This window comes from Dermacentor albipictus, chromosome 3 (assembly GCF_038994185.2).
Source record: "Dermacentor albipictus isolate Rhodes 1998 colony chromosome 3, USDA_Dalb.pri_finalv2, whole genome shotgun sequence".
NCBI classification, from domain to species: domain Eukaryota; kingdom Metazoa; phylum Arthropoda; class Arachnida; order Ixodida; family Ixodidae; genus Dermacentor; species Dermacentor albipictus.
The window spans coordinates 13038266-13057189 of NC_091823.1; the positions used below are offsets into that span (position 1 = coordinate 13038266).

Sequence of the window (18924 nt, forward strand, 5' to 3'; positions counted from 1 at the left end):
TGTCCGTCTCTGTGAAAGATGTATTTGTTCATTTATGATGAACTCTGAATCATCTATGATGATTGAGCTCTAACTTCACGTAGAGGTGGCATATTGCAGTGCATGCCACATTTGGGTGCATTACTTGCCGGTTTTACTGAGTAAATCACAAGTAAGTGTCTGCCGCAAAGTCCAACAAAAAAATTGTGGCAAAAGCTATCTCAGGATGATAGATGACGTTACTGCGATTAGCATTAAAGCAATGTAGCAACACACCATATTGCGACTGCCTAAACGTGTAATGTGCAGGGCATATACTGCAGCCAGGCTCCTTCTCTCACTTCCCTCCGTACACGCTGCACCATTTAGTGACGGTGCCGAGAAGTCCGCACATAGCGTGTCTGAATTATCTATATTTAGACAAGCTTTCTGAACATAGGCGACATGGGTTCGTTTCTGCCCAGCAGTTGTTTTTTTTTGTGTGTGTGTGTCATTGAAAAGCTGCACGTACCCATTGAGGTCAGAGGTTCATTGATTAGTGGCACATGCCTAGTAACCCAAGTTGGTGTGAGAGGTTCGTTGAAGCGACGCATACTTAATGTCACATACCCAGTGACCCAAGTTGGTTCGATAGCTGGTTTCATACTTAGTTCCCTTGCCACAGTAGCTCGATGCTCTTGCCCATTAAACCCTGGACTACCCAGTGACCTAAATTGGTGAAGAGAAGTGCGCACAGACATAAATACCAGAAGATGTGTGAAGTATCCCAAGAATGCTTATTACATTATAATGTCGATTCTGCTGAAACAAAGGCAGAATCTATCTATCTAGGCCTCTGGTTGGCACAAGATAGTGGCATCACATGTCAGTTGGGACTAAACTTGCCACAAGGGATGTTTCATGGTTCGAGCAAGAGATAGCTTCATTGTTCTTTCCTTGTTATTTGTTTGGCATTGCAGCAGGAGATATGGGCTTCTGGTTGATCGTGTATGAAAAAAGCAGGCGATGCACTTAAATGTGTTGTTAAACAGCATGCGCCGCTATGTGCCACCTCTACACAAAGTTTGAACGTGAACGAGCCAGTGGTTTACTAAAAAGACTATGTACATGTGCACACCGCACACCTATTCATGCAACATTTGGTAGTGTGCACTGCTACCAAATATGTCATTGGACACTTTGAACTTTTTGAAGATTACATTACTTGCATAATGTAAAAAAATAAATAAAATATTCCGAGGACACCTAAGCACTTACGAGTTGTGAATGTGAAAGCATTAATGTCCAACTGAACGCTGCATGCCGCTGATGTCCTGTGCGACAAAACCGAGGAAGCAGCAACGGCCACCAAGGCCTGCACGCACGTGCAGCAGCTAAGCCCAGTGGGGTTGAGAGATAGATATAGACCATGCTACGGTTTTTGAGAATGAGGGTGATGTGGCATCTTGGTGATGTGCTCTCCCGTCGCACAACACCTGCCGTGCTATAGCAGCAGGCGTTCTTTCACCCGCTCTGCTCCGTTGAGGTGGGCTCGTGACATGGCGTCACAGCCGATGGAAACTCTGTCGAGGCATGCTTGTGATATGGTGTGCAGCCAATGGGAATTGAGATGCTGTTTCACTGCTACAGACTACAGAGGCTGATTTTTCCTCTCAATGGGCTATTTGACGCTTTCGCATCAAAATGAAATAAACCACTTGCAAACAAATTAGCTTTATTGCGCAAGATTCCATAACAGATTGGTCATTTACAAAAGCAGAAATTACAAACGGGTACAGGAACCCAGCTCCTGCACTAACAAATATCACAGTATATTTACTCAATTTCGTAAAATACGAAGTCCTAGCTTAAAACTGGTTTCCCTTCGGCGCAGTGGAAAGGACAATCCTAGAGGGTTTTATTTACGTGTGCAAAGTCGAAGCCTCTGGTCGTAGAGTCTTCAAGTACGTAATTAGATCTGAAAAGAAAGTGCTGGATGTTTCAGTGGCAATTTTTTGGTTTCCTCGTAATGAACAGATGTCCAGTGACACGCAGCACATTGAGGCTAGGGGAATGCTGATGTTCCTGTTCAAGGATCTTTTTCTCTGTGGCACAACCAATCAAACATCTTGATTCAACGGCAGCAGTCGTTCCTGCAAGGAGACAGTGTACAGTTTATAGGTCTTGCTTTATCTGGGACTCCAGAGGTCTGAGTGCAGTACTTGTCACCAAGAGCAACTATGTGGAAAAACAGCAATGTGTTGAGGACACCTGTGCAACTCTTAATCTGATTCTTATTGCATGCAGTCATGGTTAGAATACAGTGCTGTTGCCAGTACCATTAATTACCAGAGTTAATCATGGGTAACAAAAGTATTTGCCTGTTATGCAAAAGAAAAATGATTGTCGCACTTCAGCTATTCCTCTGGCTATGAACTTGCACATTGTGACAGCAGCAGGCTCTCGCAGAAAACATTTTCTTCAAAATGGCTACTTTCGAATGCACACATCGTATGCTACAGCGTTGCCTGTTGTGGCCTCCAAAATGCATGCACTGGATGGCACCACTTTCATTCTGTGCAACAGGCAAAACCCTGCGCTATTACCTAACCCCAAAGCCACATGAAAGTGCAATGGTTAGTATGCTCGGCTCCCAACTAGTTGCACAATGCCACAGAGGAAAGAGCTCCTATCTGCAGTGTTGGTAGAGAGTAAAGTTCTTTCTTTTCAACCCAAGGTGAGGCTGAGATGATCGCCTGGTGGTAACACGATAATGAAGATGACAATAACGACGGCTGTCGATGACGGCATAGGAAAAAGGACAAACGCAGCAAACTCGGTTTGGAGCTTTTAACGTCTGTTTCATTAAAAAGGCACTAATGATAGAATTCTGGCTTGCAGCACATAAAAATGCTCTCCCAAGCCTATATTTTGCAGGGATTCTTGCTCTGTTTCTTTTACAAGAGTGCAAGTACTTGCATGGTGTATCTCTCTCCAACAAGCCTGTCCATTAGTTTTGAGTGTCACCTGCTTGATGACGGAGCCCATTATAATGTGGCCAAGTTTTCTGAAGGACATTTCGATGAAAAATAACAGCCTGATACGCCAAACAGAAGTAAGCACTTTTATTACGCACCAGTCACAGTACCTAAAGAAAGCAAACTCAGTACTTGCACTTCTTATAGTAACACATTTAGGCATGTGAGGATTTGCAATCCTCATATGCCTCACATTTGTATGCTTTTTAGCATACAAATGTGAAAGGAACACTTTCAGAGTGTTCGTAACATTTGTATCATACATCTACTTGGCTAGACGTGCCACTTTCTCATAACCACAGAAAAAAAAAAAAACTGCATTTCAAGTTCACTACTGTGTGGAAAGACTGGCAGTTTTTGAAACTGGATATGGCTATGTGAATGTTATTAAATGTAGGCTGAATGTTGGCCGAGTGCAGTGTTGCTGCATAGTTATATGGCATAAATTGGCAAGGTGTAGTGGTGGCACTTGTATATAAATCACATAGAGCTTGCAATTTGTGAAAGCATAAGCAAGCTTTCCCATAATTCGGCACATACCATATATACTTGTGCAAGGGTCACAACCCCACTTCGGAGGGCAACATTTTGGGAAAAAATTCTAAACGTCCCGCCGGAAAGCAAAGTTGGTTTCGTTGCTACTGGATGACGCTAGCAGCTTTTCCATGGACTCCGCTTAGACTGGCGCTGCCGTGCCATAATTTCTGTGTTGGCAGTGTTTCCAGTCAGATCGATGGCATTTTGCCTCTAGAGAAAAGAGCCTTGTATGGCTCGGCGCTGGTCAGGGATCATAGGCCAGCATCCGAGGTCGTTTACTGCAGCATTATGTCATTTGCGCCTCCCTTACCCTCTGCTACAGTTGCAGAAACAGTACGAACATTTAGCAGGCGGCCTGATTCGTGTAAGAACCGCACCCAGCCAAGATTCCGGGGAAAAAAAAGTGCGGCCCTTACACGAGTATATACAGTACTTGTAGCACTCATCTACATGTCAGTCATTTTGACATTACCAGGTTTAACTAATTGACGCTGAACTTCAATGGCGGACATCTTTCTCCCTCAAGGTTGTATGGCTCAACTATGCTTAATTTAAGCAATTAAAGTATGATGTCCTACTGCTCAATGCAGACTGATGGGGCATGTGGTCTTAGTGGTCACAATTAACTTCAGTTTCCCAAATGGCAAAGAAGACCACCTAGAAACACTATGCCTCCCTGCAAAGCAATGAATGTTTTCTTCTCACGGCTATATGCAGTGCAGAAGTTGAAGTCATTGGCTGCTTGATGGTGTGACAGTGTTGGCTACTTAAAGGGACAATAAAGAACAATATTAATATGTATTTTGCAATAGCTAAGTGGCAGCTCTTACCCTGCCTTATCTTGGCAAGCGAGAAAAGATTTTAGCAAGTAAAAGATTAGCAGCAATGTCACCCCTAAAATTCTCACACCAGCTAGCTGCAACATCATGAATTTTGATAACATCTGCTCGTATCTGGTTGATACTAGTAAAGGACTACATTGCACTCTAAAGGAAGAAAAGACTATAACTAACAAGTGTCAAGAACATCATTCCCTAAAATGGATGAAATGTAAAAAAAATTGAAATCCACGACGCCGCACAGACCGTCACTACTGTTTCAGCACAGAATTTAAATAATGGAAGTTTGGTATTTAGTAAGGATCAAACTTTTTCCAGCAAATGTATGAACATAAGATTTTAAAATGGATTTAATGTTAGTGTCCCTTTAAGAGGAAGCATTACCGTGGAGTTAAATATATAGAAATGGTTTTGGTCAGCACCCATTGAACTGATTTTCGTAAGGTTTGTTGCATTTAAATAACATCTACTAGCTGAGGAGAGCAGGTTATTTTTTATTTACACCTAGAGTCTTTTACAGGAATTCCCAAAAGAAAAAGAAACGAAAGTCTTGAAGTTTACAACCTTAAGCAATACATACAACTGTCGTGATACTGTGAACACCACTCCAACATATACCGCTTGTCTGGGTAGAAGTTTGAGTTAATGTTACGATTTTGTGCGAGTTGTAAGCGAATAGATCACATTTGTCTGCTTTTGGACCCCAAGAGATACAGTTCATAGAATTATGATATTTGTTTTTCATGTAGAGTCCGAGTTGAGAACTGAACACTTAACATTTTTATCTTTCTGGCTATTTCTTTTACCGTGACCCCAAACTAAAGTTCAACTGTAACAGTCAATAAAACTTAAGTTTCTCTCTCAACTGCACCATATTCCATAAGAATCAGTTCAGTAGTTGTCCAAGACAGCGTGCTTGCATTTGACCTGTGTCTGAGCTTGTTCTTAAGTCGCAAACATTGGGCGAGGTGTTGCACACGGGTGGGATATGGAGAAAAGAGCAAACACAATTGGCACCTTTGCCATCATTGGGTTTCCAATTGGTAATGATCACTGGGAAAGGCTGCATCTGCTTGCCTAATGATGGCTGCCATTTCTCCTAGAGCCATCCACAGTATGTAACTATACATCCCTGACTATGCGATCCTGTAATTGCAGCAATCATTTATGTTGGACTGAATTCATCGTACACCATGCAAAAGTGTTCAACACTGTGTTAAATGCTCTGAACTTTTTAAAGGCTGTCCTAGGCACACCACCTACTGAACTGTATAACAAGGACGCTCCCAATACAAGTCTTGTAAAGAAAGCAAGTCAGTCGCACGGCACGATTATGACGATTATGAATTAGTTGGAATTGCTTGTCAAAAAGGAACCAACATAACCAGCCTGCGTTCCAGACAGGAAAATGAACATTTCAGAGCGAGATACGCTTTCGAGGTATGCCCATTTAATTTGCATAGATATATGTACAATTAGAACTATGACAATTCAGTAATGGAACAGAGGAGATCAACACCCTCATTTTATCAGCAAGAAAAGGAGGTGGTGGCATAATGGTTTTAGAAAACAAAATGGCTTTCTGAACAAACTGATCTGGCTTTCAAAGCTACCAAAACGGTAGCACCTTAAATATCATCAGACTGCAATACCCTATGCTAGGCATTGTCACTTGTGCATTGATATTCAACGATTCCTCCCAAACTGAGAAACTTTTTTAGAAAGCTTTGTTGTAACAGACAATGTAATTGATAACTTGGATTTCATTGAACAATGTTATTTACAAAAGAAAAGAGCATTTGAAATATGAACTTGCATAACCTTCAAATGAACATGTAACGTGTGGACTTAGTAACCAGACAATGGTATTACATCCAAAGTGCAAGATCATGATCATGTTGCATTAACATTCTCTAGAGAGGGAAAATAATGCCATGGCCCTGAAAAGCAACACTACAGTGCAACTTAAATAATCATAAGGTGATAAAAGATTGACAGGAGTGCACTATCTGCTCGTGATTATTTGGACTATACGAGCTCGTCGCTAACAAGCTTCACATACACAATTTCCAGAAAGGAAGCCTGAATACTGGAAAAAGAAATGAATAGGCAAGGAAACAAAAGTACAATAAAGATTATTATTAACAAGGCACAATTTTGTTACAAAGGTTAACAGTGAAGGCAAACAAGAATGAACTTGCGGAAATCAACAGTACAACCTGCTCACAAATGAACAAAAGATTCTGGCCTCGGAAGGCTTGGAACACTTGCAACTTGCCAATGAACATTCATCAGCTTTGAGCCCAAGAGTTTAGCGCCCCGTAAATGAACAATTAATCAAAGTGAAATGAGAGCCCCCCATGCAAGCTTTTGGAATGGGGAAGCCATAAAAAGGTGGAATTTCCTCACACTTTGCCTGGTTATATAGTTACATTTCAGGAAGTACAGACACCATATTTGGGCTATGAAAGAAATAAGTATTGTATATATTCGAATAACATCTATGAGCAGCAGTTTGTGATAAAAAAATATAGATGGAGGTTCAAAGTCCAAAATGTTACACAAGAGGCCACTGCCATTTTGACTAGAGTAGCTGATGCTCACAAGCTGTAAAATGCATTCGCATTTAGATATAAATGCCAAATGTGCTGTCAAAAGTATGCAAGGCAGTTTTCCATAAGCCTGCGCAGCAACTTTGTAGCCAGTTTTGACAAGTACTGAAGATGGGACAAAGAGCATGAAAAATAAACACTACCACATGCTTCCTTGTGTACAGAAGAGGGATGGCCTCGTGCTGGCTAGACTTAGCTCAAAGCCAATAAGGGGCAAGGTGCTGACGTTTGCAGCTATGGAAGATTCGTTCACAACGAGGGTCAGTATGTATCAGTTATACAGCACATGTGTGCCAAGGTAACACAAGCAAGTGCACTGCACCTAACCAGAAGGAGAAAAGTACGCAGGCATTCATTTCACATCAACCTTAAAGAATTTGATTGCTCAAAGGGCATACATGCACACATGACGAGTGGCACTCAGTCAGCTGCCACAGAACCACTTCACGTTGCATGGTGCTTTTTTCCATAGCAAATCATTTGATGTATTAGCATTCATTATGTGTTGTTCATACTCTGTGTCCCATTTTTAGCACCGAGGGTTGTCATACATGTGGCTGGAATTCGAACTCGTGGTCCTATGTACTCCTGCCATATCAACTACGCCCCAACAGTGTAAAGAGCTGGGGAACCAGGGTTCTTCAAACATAACAGTTAGAAAACCTCTGCCTTGAGCTCAAGACCAACCTGTGCAGGCTAGCAATGCACCATAATTCAGTGACAAAATTAAACATAGTTGATGTGCTGTTGCTGTCCACTGCCTGCTAAACAGAAAGTACTGGAAATAAAAGGAGGGGGACTGGGTGGTGGCAGGGAAACGCTGGACATGCAAATTGGAGATATTTATTGTTTTCATAGCCATGTATTTGAAGCACACCCACTTTTTTTTCGGTTATTGACAGAGTAGTGTGATTCGTGGGCACAGCACTTTGTAGATAGCTTTCTTTCCCACAGGTGGTGTAGCAATCAGCCAAAGCGCACCAATTTTCACTGTGAATCGGCATGTCTGAAATGTGAAATATCTGCAACTAGCATGAGTGAAAAACTTTGGGAAGCTCTTTCGCTACACATGCCTCTTTAGAGGTTTGCAGTAGCATGTGGGGCAGCAACACCACCTAGCTCCAACAACATGTCACGTCACCTGCACGCTTTTGACCAAGAGTGTATGTCACAGACGCACACTGTATCACCTTGTGTCACAGCTCCAAGCCCAGTGTTAGGATACCAACAAATAAGCATCTGGGAACATGGCAAACAAGGCTTCCAACACAATGTGCAAGAGATGCAACTTCTAAAGAAAGCTTATGCCAAGCAATAAACACCACTGGAAAAACAATAATTATTCAGAATAATGTAGAGCTTGCATAGAAAATTGCCAAGTCCAACCACCACGCAACTAAAACAAAACAAAAGTAATAAAGTGCCGAGACTATCACGTACAACATGCTTGAAGAGGCAGAGCAAGCGAAAATGCTGCAGCACCAAGTAAAATAAGTGCCCAGCCTTCCAGACTTCTGAACTGAGAAGTCTAGCATGAAAAGAAAACATCAGACTTGAATCTGATGCTAGCCTACACTGGTAGCGCAAGTGATATCTTTTTTCCCACTTAGTTTGCCATGCGGCATAACATCAGTATGAGGATAAATGTGATATTTATGAGGAATACACAATGTGAGTGGTAAACAGTGCTCTGTATGTGAGGGCACTAAGTTGCATAAAAAGCCTGGTTTGTAAACTTGGCATGCAAAATATACATAAATAATAATGGATAAATTTAAGGCAAGCATTGCTTTTTATTCATCAAGTAGACAGATGGCAAAGCTTCATAACATTTGGCTAGGTGAAAATGCCCGCCAACATTTCTGTAGCCTTCTTCGGCAAATAGTTGGCTTTCTAGCAAGCTTAGCATTATTCACTCTAACACTAATGAAAGTGCAATGATAACTTGAACTTCAGAAATGAAAGTACAATAGCAAACCCTGTGATTCTACAGAAGCTACAACACAAATGAGATCCCTACACCAGTAAAATAAGATCACACTTTAGATTCCAGAGAGACTCTCTAAAAGCAGTAGACAATTTAAAAGAAATTGTAGTTATATATATCAAAATACATTGTCCCCCATGCAAGAATGCTAATAATGTACAAAGCATATAACCATTAAAAAACACAATATTACATGAAAAGGCTGCATCAAATACAAGGACATTTTTCTTCTGTTAAACAACACTGATGAAGACTTTTCCACCCAGAACAGCTACCTCCTCCAATATTTTACAAGCAAAGAGAAATCACTATAGCACTAGTTGTGCCTTTTACAAAGTAAAACTGTCATGCAGATTCATGCCTCCTATATCAAGATCAAAACGGAGATTGTGTTGTAGGTTTGCCAAGCTATGACAGCAGAGGGCATACACATTTATCAAATTTCACTAAGCTGACATTTACACATCTTATTGCTTAATTCAATTCTGTTTTATAGTCCCCAATGGGCAATTAAGCAGGAAAAGCCTATCTTTCAATGCCAAATTCCAGTTATTTTGAACAATGTAGATACAATGGCTGTTGCCACACACATGCTTTGGCTGCACCAAATGCGTAAACAAGCCAGGTTTAGTTTTTCGCCCATTTCACAGAGTTATTTTGGAGAACAGTCAAGTCATACCTCAGCTAAACAAAGGCATAGCCTGATAGATTAAACATTTCAAGACAGCCTTAGTTGCGACCTCAGATTGTTCAAAAGAAATATACACATCTTGATGAGGTCGAAACAGTAGAGGTCAAGTGTTGCCTCTTTTAGACAAGCTGAATTGAAGACAACATATGCCAACCCGCCCTTCCATTTTTAGCTGTTATATGATGAACATTTGGTCCCACCCAGAATGACAGGAGTAAGCCCAACAAGTGTGATGTCAATTCAGCATCATTCGGTATTTGCAGCCAATTAGCAGCAGCTCGCAGTACCAGGATTGATGGAGCAGACTCACATGGGCTTTTATGGTATGAGATGATTATGTAAAGCTGCTTGCATGAGAAACATGCACATGCTCACAATGCGGAAATGTTGATGACGTGTTTGCACCACGCTGAACTCCAAGCGGAGCCAAGCTCACTCTTAATTGGGATCGAGGGCATCTTTCAGAGAGATATCGGCACACTATGTCGCAGTGACTCAGCTGACCTTGTCCTCTGTGCTTTCACACTGAAGGTTTGAAACATAAAGCGCCTTGTCTGCGAAGTCCCAGAAGGAAGTCATATGGAATCCCATGTTGCATATCACCACAATGTATTCACTTGCTGAAAAGAGGGTGTACACTGAAAAGAAAAAAGGGAAAGGGGGCATGGAAAAACACAAACTCTCACACATCTCATTATGGCTTAAAGGGCAATGTCTAACTAATGCGCAGTGTGAATGTGCTGCATTAACACAACAATTCGAAGCAAATGTGCAACCTCTCTTAAATGGCTGGCGAAAGGGCAGCACACTTGCCGAGGTCATGAAAGGGACAGCAGTTAAAGAGCCCTCGAATGCTATGATGTATAGTTTTTGTTTCGTTCTTCATACCTGTAGTATTTTTATGACAGGCACACAGACTGAACGCATGCGAAAACTTCTCAATTTAAGATGTACTGCTCGAATTCTTGTGTGTGCACACTACGTGAAACATTGAATTCCCACCAATCGACAACCAGTTTTAATCATAATCACTAGACAACAACTCCATCCTAGGAGTGTGGCACGTCTTTACAGAAGGAGCACAGGACAATGGTTCACTCAGAATTGAATTGTAAACGAATAAACAAATTTTAAAAATAAATAAGTTTAATAAATATGTGCATGCTCTTCTTAAACACCTTCAATGATCAACAATGACAAACTAGCCGAACCCGTCATCATGTTACAGCCAGAGTCTTTAGACATTAGCGACATAATGCATTTTTCTCATCCATATTAACACTAGAAGACCATTCAAATCTGCCACAAGTCACTGATCTAGATTACCAGTACATGCAATCCATCGATGAACAGAGGATGGTATCACAGGTCTCATAAATAACCTTAAGTTGACTACTTCTTTGGGTGTCGACAATATTAACTCAAAAATTTTTTAAAATACAGACGCACTATCTAGCAAATTTTTATGTCTTATTCTGCGCCAGTCGTTATCATCAGGCCAGCTTCCCTTAGACTGGAAAATTGCAAAAGTGATACCAGTACACCAAAATCGCAGCAAGAATTCCCCAGAAAACTATAGTCCAATATCAGTGACAAGTATTTGCTGCAAAATGCTTGAACATATCATTGCATCTCACATCATCTGGAATCAAATATATTTTTCTTTATTAACCAACATAGGTTTAGGAAAGGCTTGTCATGTGAGGCACAGTTACTAGGAATCACTACAGACTTGCAGTCTTCACCATAGTCTTCAAACAGATTGCATTTTTCTCGACTTCTCCAAAGCCTTCGACTCTGTAGCTCACTGCCGTCTAATTTACAAGTTATCTGTTCTCAAGTTAGACTGCTTAATGCTCTCCTGGATTCGTAACTTTCTAACAAATCGTCAGCGATTTACAGTCGTCAATAATTTTACGTCACCCCTTGCATATGTCAGTCCTGGTGTATCGCAGGGCAGCGTACTAGGACCTTTGCTTTTTCTTATTTACATCAATGATCTGCCCAATAACATCTCATCCTGCATGCGTGTTTTTGCAGATGATCGCATATTATATTGACCAATTCGCAGCCTTGATGATCATCGCATTCTTCAAGAGGACCTTCATCTTGTTACGAAATGGTGTGAAGACTGGTAAATGAAACTTAACTCATCTAAATGCAAACTAATGACATTCATGCGAAAAAATCAATTCATAGCTTTCCCTATTATATAAATATAAATCTAGTATCTCGGGCATCAGTACATAAGTATCTAGGCATAAATCTTACACAGAGCCTTTCCTGGGCCTTTCACATCACAACCATATGCACAAACGCTTCCACATCTCTTGGATAAATTCGTCACAACTTGCGCAACTGCCCATCCAGCATTCCTATAATTTGTACGCCCCCAGCTTGGGTACGCATCCCCTATATGGCCTCCTTACCATGAATACTTAAACCGCATGTTAGAAGCCATCCAAAACTGAGTTGGTCAATTCATTTCCTGAAATTACAGCTACCAGTTGAGCATTACTCAAATAAAACTCGACCTTTCCCTTCAATCACCGAGTAGCTGACGTGACATAGCACTCCTGTCCTTGCTCTGTAGATATGTTCACGAAATGAAGCCAAATAACTTGCCACTGGAATGCGTGCCGTGCACATTAGGACTTTATAATGATTTAAGCCTCACTTGGATTTATGGCAACACTAACACATGTAACTTCTCGACTCTACCACGAGCGATTCGGTTATGGAATTTGCTTCCTAACAGCACTGTCGTGCAAATGAGCAATGATAAATTTAGACAACTACTGAACCCACAGTTTTCATCATAACAAATATATTCATCTGTACATAAGTCATGTCATATAATACATGTCACATATGTGCCATATTTTCTTCTTTTTTTGTTCAATATTGTTTGTTTTATGTGCTTGTGCTATGTACATTATTTTGCGCGAGTGATACGTCACATCTTATGTTACCGTGAACTGTACTTTTCATTCCTATCCCGACAACTCTCTATGTTCATTTAGCGTTATTATTTGTAACACTGTTTTGCCAAGCATGTGATCATTATAAACATTTTTAGCTCAAATTTTTTAGCGCTCATATATCGGTTTTCTCTTGTCATTTGTTCAACGACGCCCCCTTTAACTCAATGCTCCCCTTGGTGCCTGTAAGGTAGTTTGAAATAAATTAAAAAAAAGTACCATTGTAGAACTCCCGAGAATTAATGTTATTCAGCGATAACATTTAATGCAAAGACAAGGCCTGTCAGTGGACCTTGGTTGATAACAGCAACTAGGCTCTACCACAGGCTTTCTTCATACTAATCTGACATAACCAATCACAGTAAATTCAATATAGTTGAGCCATTCGAGCACCTCATATCTCAGTAGCTTTCACAATCACTTCAATGAATGTTATCTGAGCCAGAATGACTCAAAATAATGTTTTTTACCTGCTGTCATTGTCAACATATGCAAAGGGGCCTGCAAGCTTTACTGTTTATATTCCGTAGGTACCATAGCACACAGGTGTTCAGGAACAACACTACTTAAAAAACAACTTTGAACAGTCATCCCATTATGTCCATTCTACAGAATGTAAGGTGCTTGCGCACAATGCGATTCTGTGCAGGGGGTACATATTATTGCATCATGGAAATTAAAACTTAGTACGAGGGACTAAAAAAAGAACAAGGCGAGTGCTAATATGTTGCCTGTTGCACTAATATGTATCCCCTATACTTGAGCCAACCAACATAGTCTACTCGATTCTGGAGTGGTAAGGCAGCAAAGGTCGCTACTTTCAAGTGCAGCAAAGGCTGACAAGGTCGCCCACTGAAGTGTCTGTCAGATAAATTTCTAGTGCTAATCGATATCATAAACCTCATAAATCATCATAAATTTCATCATAAACATTAAAAATTTTATTGTTATGTGATACATTTTAGGGATGCTACAGCCTGTAGAAGGTTTGCAGGAAAACCTCAGAAATTAAGAAACTGCAGCATTAACAAAAGGCCATTTCTGGGCCTCTTAAGTGCCACTGTCTGTTGTAATACCCCCTTAAATGTCAACAGAGGTTACTCACTTCCTGGTTCGCAGCGTGTGGTATGTCGAACGAAAAAGAAGGTACACAGAAGAGAAAGGATGACAGACATTGCAGTCAGCTGCTTCTTCACCTTCAAGGAGTATGCTTCCTATGAAAGAGAGGAGGGACAAGAAAAGCAGGCAATAAGCAATTATTACTGATAGGAACACACTCAGTAGCTCCGCTTACCAGTCCTGAGAGTGAACGTCTTCGACCGAGACTTGGTATAACACAGCACAGTATCATGTACATAAGGGAGCACAATATGAATGTTACAAACATCTTTTCATGGACAGCTGCAAAAGAAAAAAAAAAAGTGGAATGCAGTTTTTAGTGAAAGATTATGCCCGCTTGTTTTTAATATAACACTCTCCTATGCCTTGAAGCAGCAACATGCTGAAAAGGGAAAGTACAGTGTCTAATGATAGCCCAGCAAAGCACAAGCAATAGCAGCTTAATGCAAAATGGAACAATAAAAGGCGAATTTGGTCACTTCTCCAACAACAATTATTAAAGAAAAAAAAAACATTTTCTGTGAGTTTGTCTGCCATGGATAAATAATCGCAATTGAAGTTCTCTTGGCACAACAAGTGACACTGCCCTGGCAAAGCTTCTGACAAATAAGTACAAGGTGAGCACCACTGAAGAAGGTCTATGCACACGTGAACAATGACTGTCGTAAAATTTTTAACTAAGTAGGCTGGTTCAATGTATGTTTCTACTCACGGACAATTTTCTGTGGCAGTGAAGGGAAAACTAGTGAAGCAAGGCTCCAGAAAAAAAGTCCTGCATTCTATTTCATGCTAGCTTAAACTGTAGAAGAGAAAACAAACATCTTATTTATATAACAAATACACAACTGAGTGTTAGATTTCAATTACTTTAATCCCTTTCTATTCCATGTTAAGAGGAAGCTTTAGCTCAGGCCAAACTCCGACGCGGCCAATTCAAATACATGTAAAATGCAAAAACGTTTTTCTGAGATAACCCCTGGACCGATTTTAATGAAATGAGTTGCATTTGAGAGAGAAAGTTAAATTCTAGTGACTGTTAGAAGCGGAATTTTGATTTAGGGCTTGAATTTTGTTAAAAAGATTTTTAAATATTTGACCGTTTGAAAAAAATAGAAGCACGAAGTTTACAAATACATAGCTCTGCATCAAGAACAGATATCGTGGTTCTGTAAACGGCATCCATTAGATCATTCAAAGCAGACAAATTCAATATGTCATTTTACATCTTACATGAGTTTGTTACGTTGGTTACAAGGGTTCTGCAAAAGCTGTATTTCAATATTAGAAAATTTTTTTATATTCATGTGTAACATACCAATTTTGTGCGCTTTAGATGTACTGTTAGATGCAATTCACAGAATTATATTATCATTTCTTGTTGTCGAGTTAGAGTTGTAAATTTGATAGTTTCGTTTTGCGAAAATTCCTCTTAAAGCTTCCTCTTAAGGCAAATGGAAACCGTTGCACGTTGAAGCTATGTTGATTTAGTATCTGTTCTAAGAGACCAAAAGCCATGATGCCAAAGGTGCTGTCAGACCCTACAAGTCTACTTGGTGCAGAAACACAGTGCGCAGGCAACTTTTCTTTCATTGCCACAGAAAGGTGTCTGTGAGTGTAGTATCTCTTGGAGACAAGCCAAGTGTTTGGATAAAGCAAAGCACTTGCCATAATTTTCAGTAGATGTGACATTGGAGAGGCCCAGCAGCGTGAGGATCTCGGCAACGTTTATCCAGAAGGCAATTCGGGCAACATACTGATGTTGGGTGTCAAGCATGTTCTGGTAGTAGCGATGGTACATAGCACTGATGAGAATCCTAGGAGCAGAATGTAGGGCGATCCCAAAGCGCCAAATGTAGCGCTGTGGTGTGTGGCCCCCTATCGCTGCACTGACAGATGGAAGATAGTTTGCCACCTGCAGGAATTCAAGAGGGCAGTGTCTATAAAGATTTATTTTTCTGTAGCTATGTTCTGGAATGAAAAAGTTCAGCAATACTTCTCTTTTGACAGCAAACTCTCACACAGCTTGTCAACTTCCTCATTTCGTGCATGAAGTTGATGCTGCCATCCTCAAGCAGTTTCTATTTGCATAAGGTTACACATTCAATGTGTGATCCTCCACACAGCAGTGAGCAATGTTTATTGTGATTCCATTCTGTTCCTGCCCATCATGTACAACTAAATAACTGCGAAACAAAGATTCCTCATGTTTCAACCAAAGTTTAAAAGGGTAACCATGATGGGTAGACCAATATTAAATGGAGTAGGACTCAGTGTTTCACGCTGTATCACTTGTGATAAACTTTTGCAGCGACACACAAGCAATTTGCTCATCACTGCCTGAAGTAGCCTTGCTTTGTATTCAGCTCACCCGTTTGACACAAAGGTACTTTGGTCTGGCACAGGCCCAAGCCAGAGACAAAGGAGAGTAAGGTGGCCTGAGCCTGTTCTGTGTTGCATACAAGCTCTCAGGCCAATGTGTGCCCATGCAGATGTGTCTACATGCTCAATATTTATTTCTTAGCCAAGGGGTTGCCATGCAGCAACCAGCTTCCTACATGCTATCTTGTGCAACTATCATTGTTGCTCAACAGCCCTCTGCAACTTTCATCAAAATATTTCTTTGGCAAAACTGAGGATTCACAGTAGTGACAAAACATTTCTGCTTTGGCAAATGCCATTTCGCCTACCTACTTCTGCTAATACAATGAACTGAAAGCTACAAGAGATGTTCTCTCATACTTGCAATGAAGAATGAAGCTGATGGAAGGACACCGTCCCACCAGTGCAAACACTGCATGGAAATGCTTACAACAGCTTTTGCAGCAAGGAACTCCTACTGGTAACTGTGCCTGCCCACAAATTTCTTTTGTCGCATCCACTTCTACTTAGCTTCCTGAAAATGATCATTCCACAGCACAACCACAACACACCAAGTTTCACACTCAAACATTTAAACAAGCTGGTACAGGAGAACATTACAAGTTAGCACAGTTAATTTCTGTAATGTAGAATCTTTTATTCTATTCTGATGTCTAATTTAAATGCAGTAACTGTTATAGGACACTCAGCCAAACACTGCAAAGTGACTGGCAGGATTCCTTATCTACTGTCTCGCTATACGACAGTGATTCTAAAAAAAAAAAGAAAGAAACTTATTTTTGCACATACTGAAGTCAGCTAGTGCAGTAATGCAGGAAAGCTAATGCCTATATGTTTCACCTTTTTCTTAATCTGGCTGACATATTGTGCTGTTTTGATCCGACTGCAATGTTTATGAATGAAAACTCAAATATAGAGTAGGCATATTTTTCAAGGAGGTTAAACAACAATCAGAATACAGCATGTAAGCAATGCTGGTTATGAGCGGCACAGCAATAGTTTCACAGCATTTTGTTTCCCCAAACAAGACTGGCAGTATTCAAATTACTGTGCATTCATAGGTCGTTTCTAAAATGGCTTCATTTTTCTAGGCACGTGTCCAATTACAAAAAAAAAAGCACTTGGCTTTACACATGAACCTTTTTGTCCAAATTATTATATGTCCTAGCAAAAAGCCCAAAGCAGTGAAGCTTCAGTGATAGAACAGCGTTTGCATGAGCTGCACAGAAATGGTACATTTGCTTTAATTCAAATGCATAAGATTGCATATACACACAATTATATTTAATCAGGTATACGAATGAACTGATAATTACTGCGACAACCAGGTCAGTGATGTTACTTCATGGTAGTACCCATCAGGAGACACAAGAGTGTCAAACGAGGATTATTTATACCTTCTGTTATGACTGATATAGCATTAAGTCCGGCATAATTGTCATTCTGGTCCAACTTATTTGTATTAAGCTGCGCCAAAATGCACTGACACCGATTTTTCTTTTTTTTCGAATTAGCCATAATTTTTCGTTATCGAAGTTTGATTTCAAATTTCAGGTATTCAGTTCTTACCCCTTCACTACATATTGCATTATACGTAGTAACTTGACGGTATTATAAATAAATAAATAAATAAATAAATAAATAAATAAATACACGCCTTCGCTTTGCTACTGAGAAAAAACAGCCTGTCAAGTAAGTTAAACCTTGCTTTCTTTCACATGTTTACATTCCAAAGCAGAACGAAAATATCAAGTTTAACTCCGCTTCTATACCCGGAAAAAAGAATAGAAATCTAGGCTGCAAGTTCGTAGCAGATTACTATGAACGTAAGGCGGAGGATGCAACGGAAAGTCGACCAGTTGACGATTTACCGCTTCTTGAACTCTGTGTTGATCAGTGACGTGAACACATAATAACTCTATTTCTTCGTGCCATCTGCGCGGTACGGGTCCTCCATTGCGAAAATAAAAATAAAAGAAGGATAGAAAACAAAGGGAACGAAGCGGATACAACATTAAACACCTGGTGCGCCATCGGGGATCCCCGATCACGCCCCTGCTTTCAGAACCGTAGAACGCCGGCAAAAAAAATTAAAAAATAAAGAGGGGCTAGCGTGTAGAGTGCAGCAGCACTAGTAACCGTAGCTGAGCCCCTCTCACATACAATTATTTTTATTTCTACCTTTGAATGGGGAATTTGTGTATCCAGTCTTCCGGAGGCATTAAATTAAGTGTTTAAACAAAGGAAAACGTACGCGTTTACGTCAAAGAAGCAGGGAGCAATGAATTATGCAAGAGGTATACGCGTACCCCACAGTGCGTCGACGTGACTGAAGAAAAGTTGTACAGCAGCGACCACAGGACACAGAAGACGAACGAAGTGAAGGGAAGCAACACGGTCACCACTGCTAATATCCGAAACGGTATGCGGAGAAGTTCCGCCGGCCGTGCCATTGTCGGTGTCATCGGAATGTCCAGTAACACACGCGTGCTAAACAGCTAGCTTGACGAGTCCAGCGCTTGGGTTTAGTTGCTGTGCCACGAACGGACTGTTGATAGCGGGCATATTGCGGAGATGTTGGCCTCTGTGGCTAAAATTTTGGCGCTGCTACACAGACAACATTGCGGAACCAGCGGACAGAGAGAAGAGGCTCATTCACAGCCACCATTGCGAACTTTTTTCTTCTTTGTTTTCTCGATTTGTTTTGCTAAACCCTATAAGCTAGTACCCTAGTTGGCGTTTTATTAATCGCTGAGCATGTGAGCATGTTTCTATGAAGTTTT

General features: G+C 40.6%; 1 protein-coding gene across 1 annotated transcript; it reads right to left on the reverse strand.

The window, feature by feature from the left end:
* Positions 1 to 1850: 1850 nt before the first annotated feature.
* LOC135898860 (post-GPI attachment to proteins factor 2-like) lies at positions 1851 to 18811 on the reverse strand. Its single transcript, XM_065428031.2, has 6 exons — positions 18451 to 18811; positions 15428 to 15674; positions 13938 to 14044; positions 13749 to 13857; positions 10167 to 10300; positions 1851 to 2111 (listed from the first exon to the last, which is right to left on the reverse strand). Exons 1-6 carry the CDS (start codon positions 18604 to 18606, stop codon positions 2079 to 2081), a joined length of 786 nt encoding a protein of 261 aa, XP_065284103.2. The 5' UTR covers positions 18607 to 18811; the 3' UTR covers positions 1851 to 2078.
* Positions 18812 to 18924: the final 113 nt, after the last annotated feature.